The 22423-nt window shown below is 33.7% G+C and overlaps 1 protein-coding gene across 7 annotated transcripts in view; it reads right to left on the bottom strand.

Annotated features, from left to right (window-relative positions):
- HDAC6 (histone deacetylase 6) overlaps positions 1–22423 on the bottom strand; it is a 43417-nt gene that overhangs the window by 15749 nt on the left and 5245 nt on the right. For 4 of the 7 annotated variants that reach the window (XM_074136550.1, XM_074136551.1, XM_074136549.1 and 1 more), the window contains exons 5-19: positions 22004–22187; positions 18950–19047; positions 17406–17576; positions 15761–15953; positions 10497–10556; positions 10224–10283; positions 8339–8428; positions 8004–8110; positions 6958–7205; positions 5933–6014; positions 5729–5816; positions 3692–3874; positions 2836–2993; positions 2463–2658; positions 2253–2382 (exon numbers count right to left, since the gene is read on the bottom strand). In XM_074136550.1, coding sequence (XP_073992651.1) covers positions 2253–2382; positions 2463–2658; positions 2836–2993; positions 3692–3874; positions 5729–5816; positions 5933–6014; positions 6958–7205; positions 8004–8110; positions 8339–8428; positions 10224–10283; positions 10497–10556; positions 15761–15953; positions 17406–17576; positions 18950–19047; positions 22004–22187 — 2048 coding nt within the window. The remainder of the gene's footprint in view (positions 1–2252; positions 2383–2462; positions 2659–2835; positions 2994–3691; positions 3875–5728; positions 5817–5932; positions 6015–6957; positions 7206–8003; positions 8111–8338; positions 8429–10223; positions 10284–10496; positions 10557–15760; positions 15954–17405; positions 17577–18949; positions 19048–22003; positions 22188–22423) is intronic. The other 3 variants (XM_074136553.1, XM_074136552.1, XM_074136554.1) reach the window with 3 other exon arrangements.

Below are 22423 nucleotides of genomic sequence, written 5' to 3' on the forward strand. Positions count from 1 at the left end.
TAGTGTTACAGAAAAAATCAATAAATGAATCTGAGTCTCTGATTAACTTGTTTTTAACTCTATTATTTCATTAAAATAATATATTATAATTAACATGAATAATTATTATAATCATAATTATTAATTATGATTAATTGATTCATTATTACTATTTTCAAATTATTTTAATTTTATTAAAATCATATTTTCTATGAAAAGGAGCTTAAGTCTTCAATTTTTTTGACATCGAAGCCATTATCATCCCAAATTAATATTTTGCCCAGTGATCCATAACACTACCAGCTATTCATAGAATTAATTTTAAAATGAGTACTTATTAAAAAAATTAAAATTAAAATTTAAAACGTTTATTTATCCTAACCATATGGTGTCGCATATCACAGGAAAGGGCATTACATATGCTATAAAATGACACCAATCCCAAGTCTGTAGCTCAATTAGAAAAGTTTCTACAGTAACTCAAACATCCGGTGTTCCCTGTTTTTCAGCCATTTTATGGCAACTTTACAGCCCTGTAGATTAGATTAGATTAGACTAGGGCGGCCTCAAGACCTACGCGACCCCTTTGGGTCTATTGTGGCTCCCCTAACTTTAATGCCACCCTCCAGTCCTGTCCTTTTAATCAGACTCTTAATGCTGGAGAGTGACTCTTGGGTAAAGCTCACATGCCTTGGTTTTTTCTCCCCGAGAAGTAACATCCTTAGCCACACGAGCCCCTCACACTGACACAACACGTGTAGTGCCGTTTCCTCCTCTTCCTGACAGAACCTACAAAGGCTATCATCTGCCAGGCCCATGCGATGCATGTGTTTTCTGAGTCAGCAGTGGCCAGTTAATAGGCCTACAATCATCCTGATAGCCCCACGGCCTTCACGGATTAATTCTGCATACAGCCCTGTAACTCATAAACCAGTTGACATATCTCAGTAAAATTTCATATTTTTCCAAGTCTATACCAATAGTACACATGTGCCAAATTTCAAGAAAATCCGGGATGGTAAAGTCAAAAATGGTCTTTTTTTGTGTTGATTTGACGTGGAATGGCTCATCTTCACAAACTAGTCTCTAAGCTAACACTATTTACCAATAATTTTATTAACTAATTTTATTTCTACTGGACTAAAAATTCGAAAGACTAGACATTCGACGAATTCAGAAAGAGTGAGAATTCTTCAGTTCTCAACCTCATCCTGTTCACAACCTATAATATGATCACGACATACCTATTTTCAATTCTACTGTACCTGCAACTTACGCAGAAGATGTACTCCTTAAGAAAGGACAGCACTTACACTTCCTGATAATGTAACTTTCGTATTAACCATGACAACGGCCAGAGAAAGAAGTAAAAATAACTAATTAAAAAGTCCAATGTGAGCGATTAAGTCTATGATTCTTAAAAGCCTTTTTTGATGATAGTTATTGAAAAAAGCTCTGGAAAACAAACGTCTACTAATAGGCAGTTAAAGAGATTTAGAAACCAACAATAACATTAATGGTCATACTTTTTTCTTTCAGCTCTCAGTACTTAGTCCTAAATAGTTATAAATCAACCAATTAACCTAATAAATTATAAAATTTATTCAGTCAAAATATGAATAATAAAGAAAAGGTGTAATACTAACAAATAAAATATAACAAAATTTTAAAAATTTCACTTAAAATTTGTATCACTTCAAAAAAAAAAAAAAAAGACTGGGCGAATTGAATACTATAACTTTTCAAATTCTAAAAAACTTCGTTTCAAAGTAAAGAAATAAAGCGGAGTTGTTTATTTCTAAAATGGTTTAAGATAAATATGCAAGTTGTATGAACTTTACAATTATGGCTTTACTAATAGTATTTTTTAATAAATGAAGCTAGGAGATAATCTATATAAATAGATACATTATAAAAGCAAGTTTACCTTATTAAAATAAATCCTTTAAAGAGAATGCTTATTCCAATTTGTGTGCGGATCGAGAAACAACTAACCTTACAACTAAAATGAAGAATGAACCATACTCCATTGTAAAGGTTACCACATATGGTAACGGTTACAAGTAAATCAAGTTAAAAGCCCGGCAAAATCAATTTTTTTTACATTCTTGTAAGTTACTGCTTCTGAGTTTAATTAAAGTAATATTTTAAAATTGTAACCTAATTATAATTTTAGTAAATTACTGTTTCTGAGTTAAATAAAAATACTATTTTAAAATGGTGTCCTAATTATAATGTTTAAATTTCAGTAAGAGATGTTTAATATATTGTACCTCCTAAGGGATCAGCTATAGCTGCGTCAAATCCAGCTGAAACTAGCACTAATTCTGGATCATATTGATATGCTATTGGTAGAATTACTTGACAAAATGCTGCAACATATTCAGCATTACCCATGTTACCCTACAGAAAAAAAGATTTAATAATTTGTTTAGAAGACAATTGAGCAGTTTCGCTGAATTCATGAAATCAAATGCTCATACCTTATTCCATGGAATGTTTACTGTAAATCCTTCTCCTGGACCTCTGCCAACAAGGGTAGCTGCACCATCTCCAGTATGTGGAAAGAATTCTCCTCTATCAAATCTATGTACGGAAATGTATAAAACATTGAAGTCTTCAAAGAAGATCTCTTGTGTTCCGTTACCATGGTGGATGTCCCAGTCCACTATCAGAACTCTAAGAATTAAAATAGAAGCGAAAAATGATTATATAATTAATATAGAATAACTATCCGTCCATGACACCTAATTGGTAGTTGGACGTAAAGCCCGCCTGAAAAAATAGGCAATTACTTTACTTTTATAGAATAACTAGACAACCAAGGTATAAACTTTCATTTATTAAAATGATCACCTCTGAAGTCCATATTCTTTGATAGCATGCCTGGCTGCTATAGAGACGGAATTAAATATGCAAAATCCGCAAGGATCATCAATGTCAGCATGATGCCCTGGCGGTCTAACTACTGCAACCCCACTGGCACTTTCACCTTTCATTACACTATCCACCACCTAAAATATTTCACAAAAATACTTACATGTATAATTAAAAGCAAAATAATAATAAACAATAGATATTTATTCTGGATAATTGAGAATGAACGTATATTTCACATCCCTTACGATCTGGCAAATTTTTGTAAATCAATATTCGCATGTTTAGAAAACGTTCTTGGCGTCGGTCTGTGTTGCGAGTACATTCTCGCACATACAGAGTATCATAAATCGTGGTAAGGAATAATAACTTGGCATTATATCTTTTACTACTCTTACAACTGATACAAAGGTTTCTCTGAAAATTTAACAAACGAAAGTGCAAACTTACTGGAACAATTTTTCAATTATTTTCCTGAAAATAGCTCTTATGATTTTCTTTATGTTTTGAATATTGTGTATCCATCTGACTACTAAACATAGTTCTGAAGAAGATTCTAATAACAATACAAATACAAAGGCTGTGAATAAAAAACTGTTTCGTAAGAATACGAAACTCCTGAAAGAATGGAATATTAAGACAGCTTCTCTCTCCTTCAAAATGCAAAACCGGAAGTCGACAAATCACAGTACCTACCCTCTTACAGAGGGTACCACTCCTACAGAGAGAGTAGTAAAATGAATGCTGAAATGCTTTTTTAAGTTAGGTAACCAACAACCTAATTTATTGGTTTAATTATTGCGAATAACAGTAAAATATTGTGTAACATACGTACTTCTAATAGGCAGCCCGCCGCGAGACAGGCGGCTTTAAATGTGTCCTGATGGAAGTATACAGAATGATAGATGTCCTTCTTCTCGATCAACTGTTTCATATTCATTTTATTCAATGAAGACATCTCCATTATATGGGATTTGTTGTGTGCATACTGTAGTTCTTCAATGGTACAATGGCGACTCTGAAAATATTAAATATTTATGTTAAAAATAAGTGCCCGACTCAAGAATTTAGAAAAATCAAAAACAAATAACTTGAAACTATTTTTATAGGTGTTCTGTTTCGTATGAGGATGTTCATTTTAACTTGTTATATCTCAACAAATTAAAAAACTAATTGTGCACTATTTTAAACAAAGAAATTCACCATAAAAGTAGAATGTACATTCAACAGATTGTAGTTGATAAGGTTACCAGGCGAGGAATCCCCTTTCGTATGGTTTTGGTCCTTTGATGTACTTAAAACAGGTCTAGGTTCTTTCTTTAAAGACTGATTAATGATTTGGCGCTCCTTCAAAATTTCGAGAAAAGTCAAAAGTGCGTTATTTCTTAACATTAAAAAAATGAAATCTATTTACATTTAAAGAAAGGTTGGAAATTGATACTCTCAAATGCATCAATTTCTCCCTTCATTTCTGCGGGATTGCAAAGCTGGATATTGCTGACTTTATCCGTCATACGGATGATCGGTTTTGAACCATCATTCATCTTCAGAGATTGAGTGATTACTTTAATATAGAGAATATTCTAAAGCAAGTGTAGTGTGACACAAAAACATAGTTGAAGTCTAATTCTCTTACTCCAAACTGAATAATCAAACTCCGATGAATGTGATTAAAGTTCGAAACCGGTCTGGGATGCCAAAAAAAAAAATAAAAAAAAGGTGGGTTACAAATAAAATGAACGACACTAATTTTTGCCGATAGCTGTTCCAAGTATATCCCTTCTACAACACTTGGGGCTTATGAGCTTATAAGTTATAATTACTTATTGCTAGCACAAGACATTCAAGCACTCTATCTTCTGCTGGACAAGGCAAATGGCAAAACTACAAAGGGTAGGTTCTGACGGTAACTAGCTGCGGGTCTAGTCCGTACCAGGTTTGCAACCTATACCATCTAAATATGTCATTAACCTTCTTCTACAGATTACGATAGGCTTATAAAATATCTCCACAGGATGTAACAAGAACAGTCAATTTTAGTTCAATCCTGTCGTAAACTGTGACAAGGACAGAAATCTCTTATATCCTGTTGATTGCTTAGCAAACTTTACTTTGTAACATGAGGCCTTGACAGTTTATGACGGAAGCATAAAGCAAAAACGAGTGAAGAAAACATCCTGAGTTTATGTAACAAGTGTGAGGTGTCTCCTACTAGACTGAAAAGAGAATCTCCGACTAGACTGAAAAGAGAATCTCCGACTAGACTGAAAAGAGAACGGCACAATAAGCCTCATTCATCTCCAATGCCAGAAGTTCCCAACCTAACGTTAACTTACAAAACTAACGTAAAATTTTGACAAAGTTTTAACTCGATAAAAAAGTTGAGTATTAATGACAAAAATAAAATAAAGCTGTACGCAATCAACAAACGTTTTCTACTAATGCCGTACAACATGTGTACCTCAAACACTTGTTCTGAACAACAGAGACAGTACCTTGGACAGTTTTAAACAATAGTATCGAGTTTTTTGATGCCGTTCAAACTTAGTAGTTATAGAATTTTCCACTAATAATCCATATTATTACTATCCATAGCTCTCCTGTGGCTATAAACATCTTCTCTAAGTGCGAGTGACGGTCAATTAAGCGGGTTCCCCTTACCCAAAATAGTAGCATTAATCAAATTTCTCTGCCGGCTCTAAGAGTACTTTGCAAATTGAAGGGCAGCTATCCAAAAAAATGTTGTTTGGCAGGTCTACGCCAAAGTAACTAGCCCCCTACCCCTTAAGAGGCTGAACCTCTATTTTTTATCTCAACTATTTAACTATCTGAGAAAACTTTGTTCCAATTTAATAAAGAATGATACCTTTACCTTTAAAATATGTAAACGTTTCAGAATTCCAAAATCTTCAAGCATTTTATAAATGGATGAAATTCTTGCCGGTTGTTCTAAATGATTTCTTAAAAGAAGAAAACAATGTTAATTTCATTATGTATATTTTTGTAATTTGATTTAAGTTTGATAGAAAAAATAATTAGATGTTTACTATTTCTGATCATTAAAAAAAATACTCACTTATCTTCATAATTTTTATGATCCATCATTTTAGCATCATAAACTAAGCATACTTTATGTTCTGGTTTTAACAACTTTGTACCTACAAATTAATAATTTTATTAACTAAATAAAAAAAATAATAGAGGAAGTTTTTGAACTTGCTACCTCCACATGTCCAAAGTAAAACACAATTTATAGAAAAGGGTTTCCTCGCCAGCACAAATAGTGAAAAAAGAAGTTCCTTTTTCAATATAGGGAACTATAAGATCTTTTAAATGATCCACGATAACGAAATACTTCTTTTAAGTTATCGATTTAAATATTTTAGGCACTTTTTGGGAGCAGTATAAGCAGTATTGTTGCCTATAGTGCAAGCGAACTAGAAATAGTATCTCACAACCTACAAAGAATATCAACAACAGGAAATTATATAATTTATATGAATGTTTAATGTTTATAAGCTTACAAGTTAGCACTAATCCCTAGCTTTTCGGTAAAAGAGTGCTCCTGCAAGAACGGTTAATTTAGCGATTGGCTAGTTAAACTGGTTAAGTACCTTGCCAATAAACCTTCAAACTTTTTACTTTCATTTTTTAAAACCTGTCAATCCAAATTACCAATCCTATATTCAATTTATGATTTTTAAGAAATTATCCCTAGATATTCGACCATTGCCAGAGAAAGTCTTTATAAACTTTATTATTGATGCCTCTAATTAGGAGCCACTTGGGAATCACGATTGTTTGCTGGCCATTACCAACCATTCTTCCTTTTTGTAACTTAAGGCCTGACAAATTATGAATCCGAGTATTATTTTTATCTTCAGCAAAACGACAACTTGGTTATTCGTGCAGTTTTTATTATTAATTTGTTAAATAATTATTAGTAAACAAAATTTTTTTGGTATCACAAACACCCTGAAGAGAGGGTGTTTAAACATACGTGCTCGTATGTGGCAGTTAAAAACTAAATAATAAAAAAGTTCTCACATCAATGATTCATTTGTTTAATTTAATTATTTTTTATTAAGAAAACGTTCATACTTGCAATAATATTATTAAGATTTATCGAGACATAATGAAGAAATGAGGTAGATAAAACAGGATAAGCATTCCTTGTAGGATATTTGGCTGGTTTAATAGTCTCCGTATGATGGTATATCAATGAAGGCACATATCTTTCTTCGTCATCCTCTTCAGGTGGCTCATGAGGGCTATAAAGATTCTGATGTCTAAGACTTTTCCAATGAGATCGATGTACATAGATGACGTTCAATATAGAATCTTGCATGCTAGAAGAAATGAAAATAATCTTTAAACAATCTGAAGTGAATCACTTTCCAAGGAGCCTTTTCAGAGAAAATCATAAAAACGGAAAAAAATCTATTCAGTTAAGGAGTACTTCCGCTATATTACAATACAATTTTTTTTTTTTCAGGAACTGTTTTGTCTAAAACCTTACTGTTTGTGGCATTCTCTTTAGGCATCTAAGCTACATAAACTTGAACCTTCTGCGATGTTTTCAATTTTAAGTTACGGTAGATACAAGCAAACTAAAACACAGTCTCATTCGCCAAAACTTTTAAAAACCACTTTTTTTGAACGTAAAGGACCTAAAAACGAATACTTCCAGGGAAAACCCATAATTGAAAATGTGCAGCATTATAATATCTTCTACTTACTTAAAAAGTAATAAATAAACATGAGTAAAAAGAATAAAGTAGGCAATTGAATCAATGTAATCAAATCATTCAACTTTCTGTTACTTTCTGGTAATTATTTTATTTTAAACGTATTTAAAGTTATTTTCGCTTTATTTTCCCTTAAAATTAATTCACACGTCTTTAAAAGTAACACTGTCTATCTATCCAAGATCACGTTCGAAAGAAAGTTTTCATATTAATCTATCGCTCCAAAAACAAGAAGAAAATCATTTGATTCGCCCAATTTTTACAAATAAAAATGATTTTTTTTAATAAAGCAGAAACATACCTAATTTAATAAATGTAGGTAGGGCCATTTCATAAAAAGATTTTTCAAAAACTAAACAAAAAATATTACAAAACTCGAAGTATTAATATTATCCATACCTTTTTGAAGGTGGTCCTAGACTTCCAACTCCTGGACAAGGATCACCAAGAAGTGCTCTTAAAGTCATAGCAGCAGCTTCGGCTAACGACTTGAGATAGTATCCTCCCTGGAGGAAAAATAATAATAAAACGACAAAAGTGGTAATTAAATATTTTATTACAAAATCGTTAAAATGCAAATTCAATGGCTAGGCCATACAGATTATTATTATTTTTTTTTAAATTTTTTGCCGTTTCGGCCTCTCTGCTAGCCTTCGTCAGGAACTGGTTCGTGGAGGTGGAGAAGATAGAAGGTAGTTAGAATATTTTATTAATATAATAGTTTCATGGATTACCTCGAGAACTACAGCTACTTTTCCATTAGCTAATGCTGTTAAAGATGTTAGAAGATGTGCATAAACGGCTGGAGTTAATTCCATTTCACCCTGAAAATTAAATTTAAAAAATTAACATACAACTCACACATTCTTCTTGAAGATTTACCCATAAATAAAAGTTTGAAATTATTACTATTATTATTCATCTATGTAGATATTGTAAGCCAGAAGGTTTCCAACGAGTGGGAAATTTTAAAATCCTGAGTTACATAAATTATAAAGACTTTGAATTACAAGATGACTGAGGCAACATTCAGGCAAATCAGGGCAATAAGCCCTAGATTATTGGAAAAGAATAGAGAAAAAAAAGACAATAAAAAAAAATTAAGTATGTTGATTTACTATTAGTATGCAATCGACTAATTAATGTTCTTCTATCTGCATTTGTGAAATAGAATTGAAGTTTTCATCTTCATATTTAAGTAAGATAAGTTTCAGTGGTTACTAAACCTTCTGATGAAAAAATAAAATAAAGTTAAAATAATTTAACCAGACAATTAGTGCTGAAGATAGTGACATCAATAGACAGTCGAGAAATAATAGATGTTTGGTTTTAATTTCTCATGATTTAATGTTAAACATATTTTTTAATTTTTAAGTCTACGATATTTTCCGAACCTTGAATCATTCAATTGCAAAAATGTTAACTATTACGCAATTAACTTTGAAAAACTAACTGATTTCGTTTATGACCCCTAAAAGTAGATGAGTATATAGATATAAAAAGATGGTATTTTTATCATATAACTGATTTTAAAAACAAAAACGCAGTCCCTTTGGGATTGAGAAAACAATGAAGACTTTCTATTGGAACTAAGAAAGGTTAAATCAGAAGCTATTTTTTTAAAAAGATAATACCACACTAATAAAATAAGTCGTTTATAATTTATTTCTTAATCGGAAGCCCACACTAACATAAAACACTTGTTTTTCTAAAATAATTTGTACATTATTTATTATTCTGTAACTCTACTCGATATTATTATTTTGTTTAAAATTGTACTCGTTCTAAAAAGAGTAAAACAGCAACACATGAGCTGCTCCCAAATTTAAAAGGCCTACAGAAAATATAAAAAAATCTTAAGGCGGGCCAGAGATCCAAAACGGTTGATCTAAAAAATGAAAACAAATAAAATCTACGAAGATCCAATATTTAGGCCCAGATTTCGTGAATCCCGGCAAATCGGACAATAACCTCACCTTTGCAATCAGTCTTAAGAAGATCAAGGGTTCTTATCTTTGTACACGTGGATGGGTCCCCAGTTTGACAATATCAATATCATCTGCCACATCATACTTTGTTTTCATTTAATCACGCAGGTTTGGTATTTCCTTCCATCTTCACAGAATAGAATCACAGATGCTTTGAGTAAAAAAATTGTCTTCCACTCAAAAATTGTTGTCGACATTATTTCTACACGTATGACCTAGATCGTCTTAATTCTGATTCTTTCATGCTCTTGATCGGTTACTCACAGATTAACTCAGAAACTTTGTTTAGAGCTTTTGTTGAAATCTATGAAAATTTAATGAAATGTTTCTAAAACTTCCTAATGCAATAGATTAGAAATAAGTGAGTATAAATATATTTTCTGATTACAATAACCGCTTTCATCAATTTGGAAGTTAAAAAACAAAGTTTTGGCTTATGCAGAAAGTTATTGAAAAAAAGAAAATACTCTAATAGCCAGTTCGGAACCAATTTTTAAAGAAGAGATCATAAGCTACAGAAAATATAAAAAACCTATAGGCAGGCGTTCTTTGTTGATATAAAATACTGAGCTTCAAGAATTATTTAAAAATACTACATAAACTATGAAAGAAATTATTTTTAAACAATTACCTTCTCATCTCCCATCGCTGCGTCAAAACCAGCAGAAACCAAAACGATTTCTGGCTGGAACTAAGATTAAAAAAAAAAAAACAAATAATAATGATATTGCAAATTATTTGTGCAAAATTGCTGCCATTCCCAAAAAAAGTTATTTTCACTTTTAAATTTACTGGATGGAATAAATTTGTCCAGTTTTTCTTTCATCTTTCTTCTCAAACATACTCTTCTTTTCAGAAGAAATGACAGCAGTTTCACACCAAGTGGAATGCGCTAAAAAGATACCTCAGGACATCCAATTGCAGCATCGTATCCTGCTGAGATTATTATTAGCTCAGGATCAAACTGAAAATGGATGCCATCAAATTTATGGTTATACACTTACAAGGTTATACAAAACTCACTACTTTTTAAGATTATATTGCAAAAAATTATCGTATTATTCAAGATTTTAAAGCAATTTTTTAAAAACTTATTTTTAGTAACAATGAATCAAAATTTAAAAAATGACCAGGATTTTTCTAGAGAATATGAAGGGTAAATGACGGATGATTTGGCGCAGACACTTACAATAACGCAGTTTTATTATCTTTTTCTTACTGAATCTTGAAAATCTATGAATGACAAGCCAAAACTTCTGCGAACAGTATATCTCGTACATATCGTTCGTGACCTCATTTTGAGTCGGGAATTTCCAGATGTCTGGGAGCCTAGGCGGAAGATTGAAATGATGCTAGATAAAGAACACGCAGTTGAGTTTTATTGGATGCCCAGAGTTGACTCGACAAGTACGCTAGGCTGGGTACACTAAAGAAATGTTCAGCAGTTTACTGAAACGTTCAGTTAAATCGCAGATGGAACACAAGATAAAAGCACGTAGACCAACACTATAAAAAAAAATGGCCTAATCCAAAACTGCGTCTCATATTCAATGTTGAATCAATTTAGTAGCGTCACTCAACACGTTTAGAGGGCACTACTATCTCAAGGAACATAAACGCTCTGTGCGATCCTCTGTCTTTACAGAAAGAAACAAGCAAATTTGTGTTACCCACCACAACGCAAAATAAGAGTTTCGAAGGTTGGTTTTCCTTAATCACATTCTAAGTATGACACAAGTAAAGCTAGTCGTAGTACCTCTTCTTTTACATTCGGAAAAAACAAGCTTCTTCCCAAACACAGAACTGGTGAAATTGACAGAAATGGTTAGCAAGTGTACCTTACATTAAATAAATTCCAAGATTACGGAGTCTAAACCAGCATCACAATACATCTTAGCTTTGCGGTGCTACAATCTAACATTCCGAAATGCCGTCTAAGAATTCTTTGTTTTCTGCAGATTCAACATACTGTACAAAAGAAACAAGTTGCTTTCAATTAAAATAAATTTAATAAAATTCTTAAGTAATACGACAATTTTACACAATAATGAATAGTCAAAATAAATAAATAAAAGAAAAAAAAAGAATTTTGTGTTTTAAAATAAAATTTAAGGATCTGATATATCGTTTATACAGTTAGTCCCAAAAAATAAAGAACATTTACTCTAATTATCAAAACCGGAGTAAACTTTTATAATCAGGTCATATTTTATTACGGTTTGCCAAAAAATTAAAGAGAACAAATACTTTAAAACATAATTAACGCCTTAAAGAGGTTTTGCCTAAATAATTACTTTAATAATAATAATAATAATAATAATAATAATAATAATAATAATAATAATAATAATAATAATAATAATAATAATAATAATAATAATAATAGTAATAATAATAATAGTAATAATAATAATAGTAATAATAATTTTTTTTTTTTTTTTTTTTTTTTAAAGAGGGGGTGAAATGCAATTTACGCACATTGTGCCGGACTCCCTCGCGGCCTACCGGCTAAAACACCCCCCCCCCTACTGCCAGGCCTAGCCTGGATTCGCTGTGATGTCAGCATTACATCAGGCTAGGCCTCAGTCCTGCCCCTACTCAGGGGACCCTGCTCAAATGGTGTTCCATTTCCCTTTTTTTGGAGACGAGTACTTCTCTTGCAAAACCAGCCACTAGCGACCAATTAGTTCTGCAAGAGAGCATCGCCTCCACCAACGTCTCTGGAGTCAACCGCCCGATTATATGCTCCAAATCTCTTCTTGGGCGACCCCACCTTTCACATACAAAAAAGGTATGGCAGGCGTCGTCTCTCGTTTCAGGACAATATAAACAATCTTCTTCTGCCTCCTTACCCATCCTCTTGAGGTATGCTCTGAAAAGGCCATGCCCACTCAAGAGTTGGGTAAGGTAGAAGTCCACTTCTCCGCTAGACCGGCTTATCCAGACACTAATATCTCTGATAAGCCTGGCGGTCCACCGGCCACGCGGCTCCTCATCCCAAGCAGCCTGCCATTCCAGCACGGTACGGGAACGCTCCTCCCTGGACATGGCTTCTCTATTCATTTCCTTCCTCCTTTCATATAGCCTCTTACGCTCTCCAGCTAAGAGGGCAATAGGGATGACCCCAGCAATTACCATAATTGCAGGCTCGGATACAGTGCGGTATGCCGAGGCTATTCGCAGTGCACCGAGCCTCTGCACCCTGGCTAGCCTTTTTCTATACGCCGCTTTATTTAGAGCGTCCGCCCACACCTCCGCCCCATAAAGGAGTGTGGAGTGGATGACGCTCATCAGTACTCGCCGGGTGCTTGCCCGCGGGCCACCTACGTTGGCCATCAGCCTCCCCAGCAGTGCAACATTTTTCGCAGCCTTGTTCGCAGCCTGTTGGACGTGCAAACCAAAGCTCAACCTCTTGTCTACCGTCAATCCCAGGTATTTCACGGAGTTCCCAGAGATCACCTCCTCCTCACCAACAAACCATGAGATGTCGGTCGGGATCCTTTTCTTCGTTAGAACAACAACCTCCGTTTTGGCCAACGCCAGAGAAAGACCATGTTCGGCCATCCACCTATTTACCACCCGCATCACTCGATTCAGCTTCAGCTGAGCTTTATCCGTGTCACGAGCAGCAATTAGCGCCGCGACATCATCTGCGTAGCCCACTAACACAGTCTCCTCAGGCATATCTTGTCTGAGTAGACTGTCGTAGGCCACGTTCCATAAATCAGGGCCCAATATTGAGCCCTGCGCCGCGCCCGCTGTTACCGCCGAGGATCTTGGCCCGTTAGCAGTCTGATAAATGATTATCCGATTGCACAGATAATCACTCAAGACACGCAGAAGGTATTTCGGGACACGAAAATTGTTTTCTAGAGCGTGCAACACGTCAATCCACCGAAGGGAATTGAATGCGTTCCGCACGTCCAGTGTGACCAACAAAACCACTCGACGGGAGTGGTGATTGTGGTCTTCTGCCCCTCTCACTACTTCAATGACCTCCTTGACCGCATCCACGGTGGATCGCCCTGTCCGGAAACCGTATTGCCTCGGGGATAGGTCTCCCGCGGCTTGTATCGCGGTTTTCAACCGTTCCCTCAGAAGCCTCTCGTATAATTTGCCCGCCGTATCGAGCATGCACAGTGGTCGAAAGGATGTTGGCAGCGAATCCCCCTTGCCCTTATTGATTAAGACCAGCCGCGCCACTTTCCATCTTGAACTAAACATTCCAGATTTCAGGCAGGCGTTATACATGTCAAGTAACAGTCCTGCTTTCTGCTGCGCTACAATCTTAAGCACTTCATTTGAAATACCATCAGGTCCCGGTGCTTTCTTAGCTTTTAAAGAGCGCACCCCCATGTCGAGTTCTTCTCTAGTAAAAAGAGGGAACTCCCCTACATCTCCAAAGTCTCGCTCTCTTCGATCCGGATGAGAGGGGAAAAGCGCCTTTACAATGCCCTCCATAACCGACGCATCCATCACCGTTTGGTTTTTAAAAGCTCCTAATTTCTGGGTCACTATCTTGTATCCAAGACCCCATGGATCCAAGTCAACCTCATCTCTCAGCTTTTCCCAGCATCGTGCCTTACTCCTAAAAATTGCACGTCTCAGCTCTCGCTTAGCTGCCTTATATTCCATCCGGCGAGTGGATGCATCCGGCCGGCGTCCGGCACGTTGTGCTCTTCTCCTTCGTTTGACACATTCTTTTCGCAGGTTGGCAATATGTGGCGACCACCAGTACACAGGAGGTCTTCCATACCAGGAACCCTTCCGCGGCATCGACTGTCGGCACGCCTTGGCAATTAATCCCATAGTTGAGGCTACCATGGCCTCAGCTCCAACCTTCCCCTCGGAACACATACTTTTTATCTTGGCTTCTCCACAGCTCAGGACTTCGGAGAATAAGTCCACCTTAATCTTATCAATATTCCATCTCGGGAAGAATAGTAATAATAATAATAGTAATAATAATAATAGTAATAATAAAAATAATAAATACTGCAACATTCCAGCCTCCTTCCTTATAAAAAGCTACACCCAGATTTAGAAATTGCTGAGCAACCTATGAGGACGATAGATTGGCAAAAATAACGAAATAATACAAAGAAAAAAGACAGAAGTAGAGATATTGGTGAAGGAGATAAAGTCTGATATGGTGTGTCCAAGAGAGAGATGGAACTCTCATTTTGTCTGTGAGGAGCTAATGTAATGCTGGAAGAGAGAGACTACATTGGCCAGGATTAAGGAAAAGCCTTTTAATAGATATCCAGAAGACAGAAAATTCCATTTCTGTTAAATTTTTAAAGAAGATATTGCGAAAGGGACCTAAGGAGATCGCGTGGCCTACCATTGGCCTCGTAATGCCTCTTCTTTTGCGAATGTGTGAAAGTTAGTCTGTTTGAAGGAAGTAGGATGTTCGGTGGATTTAAGAGTTCTATTTATTTGTTTGATTCTGGTGGTTTCCTGAATGTGAGCACTTTTTAAAATCTACATCAAAATAATTTGTAAGATATCCAATTTTAATGAATTTATTATGCACATGTCCCCAAGAAATAGTCATCTTCTAAAAATGGATTGCTCTAATGAAAGAGATTTGGTTCCCCAATGTGCTCGCTAGCTCAAAAGTATACCTACATCTCATAAATAATTTCGGTATTTGAGCTTTTGGGTTCGGTTAAACACGTTCGAGATTATCACTTATACTCGTATTGGGGGAGCAAAGCGTACATTGTACGATATATGTTACCTTGTCAGATATAAGTGAATATCCAAATATTTAGAAAATGGCTAGGAAACAAAGTATTGTTTTTCAATACGCTGTGTTAGTTTAAATTTTATAACAAAACAACTGTAGCAAATAAAAACACAGAACTTTCAGGATGCATTACAGTATAAATTTAAAGAATTGATCAAAACATAAAAGTGATAATATTGGAACATTATATGAATTCAAATGCAACTGGCAATAATTGTAATATAACTTAAGGTAAAATTTTCTTTTGTGAAAAGGTAATAGCGTCGAGTGAAATATTCAATTAAACCTAAAACTATTCTATCGAAATATAAAATAAAAAATCTTCAATTCTTAGTTTAGAAATAGTTTTATCTTCATTTTAGAGACTAATTGTACTTTACTGAGGCTAGCAGTTCTCTCCTAATAAATGTACTCACCTCATAGGCTACAGGTAACAGTAATTGGTGCCAAATGGCCATATAATCGTTATCGCGCATTCCTACACTATTCAAAGGTACATTGAAGTTATAACCTCGACCAGCTCCTTCTCCGATATAATCAAAATCTGATTCACGTAGATTTGGCCAAAATGTCCCATATTCATAACGATGGATTGAAAAATAAAGAACCCTAAAAAAAGAGAGAAATGTCATTATATTGTAATCAATAAATTGTTGAGTATATTACAACTTTTATCGAAACTTCTTTTAGAATTATTTTATGTAATTAGCACATTTTGAAACAATTTCAAACATTACCTCCAAGGAGGTTCTATTTTACAGCTAAAAGCGCCCGTCTTTTGTTAAACGTCCCTTGATAATTTAATTTTAAAGAATTAACCCGTTTTGATTTCGGAGAAATTATGTCTAAGATTTCACGGAATACCTGCTGAATCGTGTGTAACTTTTTCAGTTTTCTAAGTGCTTGATTATTCTAAGAGCAAGGCAAGCGGAAGAATAGTCCGGCCTCAATGAACATCCCAACCAACAATATGATCTTAGATCACGAACTAAAATTGAAAATGTTTTATCTACTTGAGTGCTAATGTATTTTAAAAGCAAGTAGGGGAAAAAGCAACAACAAAGCGTACTCTTGAACCACATAACTAGCACCACATTATTAGATGATTAATTAATGCTAGCACTTATGACTGACTCAACGTGATAAGTATCCCCCCGACCTTTGCTAGATATATGTCGATTTAAAAAGCACTGTTAGGAGGTAGGATAATACTCTCTGAAACTATTGCCATAATTTTGAAGTAGATGTACAAGTCATTTTGTATTATTTATGAAACAAATTAATCACTTTTTATTTAATACCCAGTGAACCATCTGTAATGATCATCGATTGTAAATCATCTAAATACGCCTTTTAGAAAGTTTTAGGGTTCTAGAAATATTAGGTAAATGAAAATATTAGCATTATTTCCTACCTCTATTAGGAAAAATCAAAAAATAATAATAGTACTAATAATTATAACAACAAAGAGAGAGGATTAGCTCAGTGGTTGTGCTGGAATCAGCACGGAGATCCCGGGTTCAAATCCAGCTTCTTAAAGCTCAATATCCGGTATTAGATAGTGCTGTCTGTAACGACAAAAAATTGTTCTGAGGCTGGCAGTTCACTGAAAGAGCCTCCGGGTGCCAATAACCTCAAATGCTGATGCACCTTACAAAAAATTATTATAATAAAAATTATTAATAATAAAGATACGGAAACCACATAACATTTTAAGAGCCGACATAAACTATGAAAGTATGAGAACAATTCCCTACTAAAACTAAAATGTACCTCCCTGTGGAACACTTTAAAATAATTAATAAAACATAAGTGCATTTCCCCACTTTTTCCTAACCGCGAATTGACCACTTTTTTTTTTAACTTGGAATTTTGATCGAATATCGTTTAGTACATAAAGGAAAATCAATTTTAAAGAAACAATTTAGCTGATCGGTTAATGCGTTATTACGAAGCTAAGAAAATGCATTGTACCGGCGATAGATTTCCGATCTTGGATTTTAACAGCAACAAAAATAATTCTAATATCTAGGTGAAGAAAAAATAAAAACAAATATTAACCTATTATCGTCATAAAACATTTGCTGTGTAGCCTGGCCATGATGAACATCCCAATCAACAATAAGTATCTTCTTCATACCGGCATTTAATGCATGTTTCGCGGCTAATGCTACATTGTTGAAATAGCAATAACCACAGTATTCATTCTGCATTGCGTGATGGCCAGGAGGTCTGGAAACAGAGGAATTTAATAATTAGCGTTTTGATTGCAACATCTGGTTGGCTGTCTACCATGTTGTTGGGAAAAACTAAAATATATATATTTTTTATTTATTCTCATGATAGTTTTTGCTTCTTTTTTGATGTTTAAGTTAAGTAATTTTGATCGTTTTTTTTAGTGTTCATTTTGTGTTTTGTAACTTTTTTTTATGGAGCACGGACGTTAATGATACCTTTTTCAGATTTTAATTTCTACAATTTTCTTGAGAAATTCCTAATTTTCTTTGGTTTTCATCTATATTTGTATATGGTTTATCAAGAGGAAGCTCTCCATGTATAACTTTTTTGACAAGAAATTTTCACATGTTTCAAGAGGTTTATCTTTTATTGTTCTCAAGCATGAACTTAGATTGTGGAGGAGTGACGAGAAGGCCACCCAATAACATAGAGATGAATTGCAAATGGATAAAAAAAATGGGTAAAATTATAACTTCTAACGATTACAAAGGTTGACCTGAAGGATTTGTAAATAAGAGTACAATAAGCATGGAGTACAGGTTTATAGATTTAGGAGCATTTCATATAATTATTGTTGAAAGAATGAACAAAAACAAAAAAGGGGTTGCTAGAGTACATCCAAATGTCCATTGGGAAATTACTTTTCGAAGAACATAGGAAAATCTCCAGAAATATAGATAATGTGAAAAAAAAATAGGTATAATTAGGTTAGGAGTAGAATTGAACAATAATAACTCAGCAAATAAATTGCTGGAATCTACTGAACTAAAAGAAAAAAAAGGTTAGTTTATTACACCTAGATATCTATAGCAAAGAAGAAGGGTAAAATTAGGAGCGTGGATAGTGAATTGTCTGAGGACGAAATAAAAGAGGTCTTTAGAGGTCCTTCTGGAATTAATTTCGAGATAATAGAAATGCTAAGGCTGGAGTGGAAACTTACAGAAAAGGAAACTAAAGAAGTGAAATTGGTGCTCAATCAATTAGTATTATAACAGTTACGGACATCAATTACCACAATATGTCTACATTCATTACGTAAATAATATATATTCAAAATGTATTAAAGTGTAAAAACTGTCTTCGATTTGGCCACTGACTGTCACATCAGACGAAAAATAAAAAGTAATTTTTTTTTTTTTGAGAGGACCTATTGTCAGCTATTATCTATATTAACTTTAAAACGTAATATTAAAGTTTATTTTAAACATGACGTTTTACATACTTTAATTAACTCCTGAAGAAGACAATCAAAGATGACAAACGGAAAAAAAAATCAAGTGTTTTCATAAACAACATGGCCAATACATTTTTTAAAAAAATCTGTTAACGCGCCTTATAAACTGAAGATTATAGTTCTTGCAACTCACCTCACGATAGCCATTCCATTTTGTATATTTTTCTTACAGATTTCATCCACTAACTTGATTGTACTGCCAGCAGCTAGTAGACTGCATTCATAAGTGCTCTAAACAGTGTAAGTTCATTATTTGATTAATTAATCAATTACTAATGGTGGCTAAATCGTGCGCGATAGTTTATATAACAAGAAAAAAAAACTTAATTAAACTTTAATAACAATAATACGTTAAAATAAATCCAAATGTACAGTCTCATCAATGATTTATTTAAATTAAATACGTTAACTACTTAGCAAATCCCATCCTTTCCTACTCATTACTTCTTGTGTGGATTCATACCAAAATAAGTAATAGTAGTTATAAAGCATTCTCACTACAATCAGTAGACATTGCCTCACCATGTTAACTAAAAATTATATTTATAAGTAAAACTTGTCTATTAGCATGTAATTATCATTTGTAAACAGCTTGAGTAATTAGTTAACTCCATTGACGGCATATTTCAAATTTGTTTACAGATAGAGATAAACTAAGCTTCCAAAGTCACGTGATAGGTTTATAAGTCAGCTATGCCATTGTATTTTACAATTTTATGGGCATGAAAGTTAATATTAAGTACTGTCCACTTAAAAATAATAATTCTGAGAGTAGTTGTCTGATAAATCTAGCACATGGCCTAGATTAGCTTTACCTTCAAACAGATAATAAAATATGCCTCAAATTGAGTTAACCAATTATCTGTACTGTTTAAAACCTATGACCATATGTGAGTTTTGCCAATAAATCTAGTTTGTATTTACCTTAGGGAGAATATTTCTACATTTTGAAGATAAAATGCATTTAAGGGCAACTTGGATATTCCTGTAACTAATTTCCTGTAACATGCGAGCTGCGACGAATAATATAAGGGTCATTCCATGTCAAATCAACACAAAAAAAGACCATTTTTGACCTCACCATCTCGGATTTTCTTGAAATTTGGCACATGTGTACTATTGGTATAGACTTGGAAAAATATGAAACTTTACTGTGATATGTCAACTGGTTTATGAGTTACAGGGCTGTAAAGTTGCCACAAATGGGCTGAAAAACAGGGAACCTCGTGTATTTGAATTACTGTAGAAGCTTTCCTAATTGAGCTACAGACTTAGGATTGGTGGCATTTTATAGCATGTATAATGCCCTTTCCTGTGATATGCGACACCATATGGGTTAGGATAAATAAAGTTTGTTAAATTTAAATTTAAAATTTAAATTTTAAATTTTTTAAAAAGTACATATTTTAAAATTTTAAAATTAATTCCATGAATAGCTAGTAGTGTTATGAATCACTGGGCAAAATATTAATTTGGGACGACAATGGCTTCATTGTTAAAAAAATTTAGGACTAAAGCTCCTTTTCATGGAAAATATATTTTAATAAAATTAAAGTAATAAATAAATTGAAAATAGTAATAATGAATCAATGAATCATAATTAATAATTATTAAGATTTAAAATATTGATTTTGAAATCATTTTTAGAAATAATAATTATGATTACAGTAATTATTCATATTAATTATAATATATTATTTTAATGAAATTATGCCGTTAATCAAATTATACAAAAATAATTCAATTCAATATCTTTGTTCAAGAACAGTCTTCTTTGGCTGAGATAACAGCCTCTTTAAGTTGGTTTAAGTCGGCAAAGGGCCTTGTGATGGCGTAGGGGGTTCGGTAAAGAGACTGGCAGCTCATGCCAGTTTGCAACGACCCTATGAAAATCAAATCCAAACTTCATTACAACTTTTTGAGTGGGCAGTAGAAAACATCACCAACATAAACTTTGCATATTCAACCCAGAAAGACTGTTGATTCTGAGTGTTTTTTAAAAAATCGGTTTGCTCAAGCATTGGAACACAGCAATATCATGCTTTCATTCCCAGAAGTAAATCCAAAATATTGGTTAAAAACTTTTCTATGAACTCAGAAGCTTGCGAAATGGAAGTTTCAAAATTCCCTGATAAACTAAAATTACCCGACAAATCAGGTTATATCAGTGTAGTCTATAAAGAAACTGTTGGCTTGGATATATTTTAGAGAAAAATGAAGAACTTGATGAAGTAAAAGTAACTTTTCTTCATCCAGCTGGACCCTCTAAATCATCTCGCATCTAAGAAATGCTGATATTCTTTGGGTCTCAGTAGTGGATGTTTTGATAAAAATTGATCCTGTGACTCTGACTGGAAGAACTTACATATGACCTTCTAGAAAGTGATGCATGTCAAACAAATGAAGCCTTTTCAAGCTTAAAATAATAAAGAGATCCTATTACTTAACAGTATGTTTTACTTTGGACTTATTAGTGGAATTATTATTAGCATTATTGTATTAACATGAATTCAGAGTTGAATTAATCGGATTGGAGCTTTAGTCTTAATTTTTTTTAACAATGAAGCCATTGTCGTCCCAAATTAATATTTTGCCCAGTGATTCATAACACTACTAGCTATTCATGGAATTAATTTTAAAATATGTACTTTTTAAAAAATTTAAAATTTAAAAACAAACTTTATTTATCCTAACCCATATGGTGTCGCATATCACAGGAAAGGGCATTATACATGCTATAAAATGCCACCAATCCTAAGTCTGTAGCTCAATTAGGAAAGCTTCTACAGTAATTCAAATACACGAGGTTCCCTGTTTTTCAGCCCATTTTTGGCAACTTTACAGCCCTGTAACTCATAAACCAGTTGACATATCACAGTAAAATTTCATATTTTTCCAAGTCTATACCAATAGTACACATGTGCCAAATTTCAAGAAAATCCGAGATGGTGAGGTTCAGACCCCGTGTTGATTTGACATGGAATGACCCATAAGCGAAATGTGTTGTTAATAATAACATTTTACATGGTTTCCTAAATATTATTCACATATATTTCTAAATATGGATGACTTTGAACATTCATGAGACTTTTTCTTCTTCCTTATCTTCATATGAAAGTATTACAAAACAAATACACACACGCCCACAAAATTAATACGTAATAATAAAATTTAAGTAAAAACTTACTGGATGAAAATAAATAGAATCAAATTGTGAAGACATAGTTTCTAAATTATTTACATCACTGCAATTACTGGTTGACCTTAACAAAGAGATATGATCACAAGTATGTAATGTTAAAAGTTGTTCCTCTGTTACAGACCAAGGTTGTAGCATTAAACATCGACTTAACAGCCCCAGTTCTCCGCACCTGTAAGCACCATTGTATGAAAATATATTTTCTTTAATAATTAGGTTATTTGATTCAGTCAAAATGAAGTGCCAAAAGAATCCACGGTATTGGAACTATGGGATTCAACTCAACGCTCCAATCTTCAACCGAAAATTCTTCGAACTATCGTTAACTCTCCATTTTAAGTTTCAAATCTAACAATCCACACAAACTTAGAAATTCCGTATGTAATTCAGGTTGCTCGAGCTCGCTAT

This window comes from Rhodnius prolixus, unplaced genomic scaffold (assembly GCF_049639745.1).
Source record: "Rhodnius prolixus isolate KJV_2025 unplaced genomic scaffold, Rpr scaffold_5, whole genome shotgun sequence".
NCBI lineage: Eukaryota > Metazoa > Arthropoda > Insecta > Hemiptera > Reduviidae > Rhodnius > Rhodnius prolixus.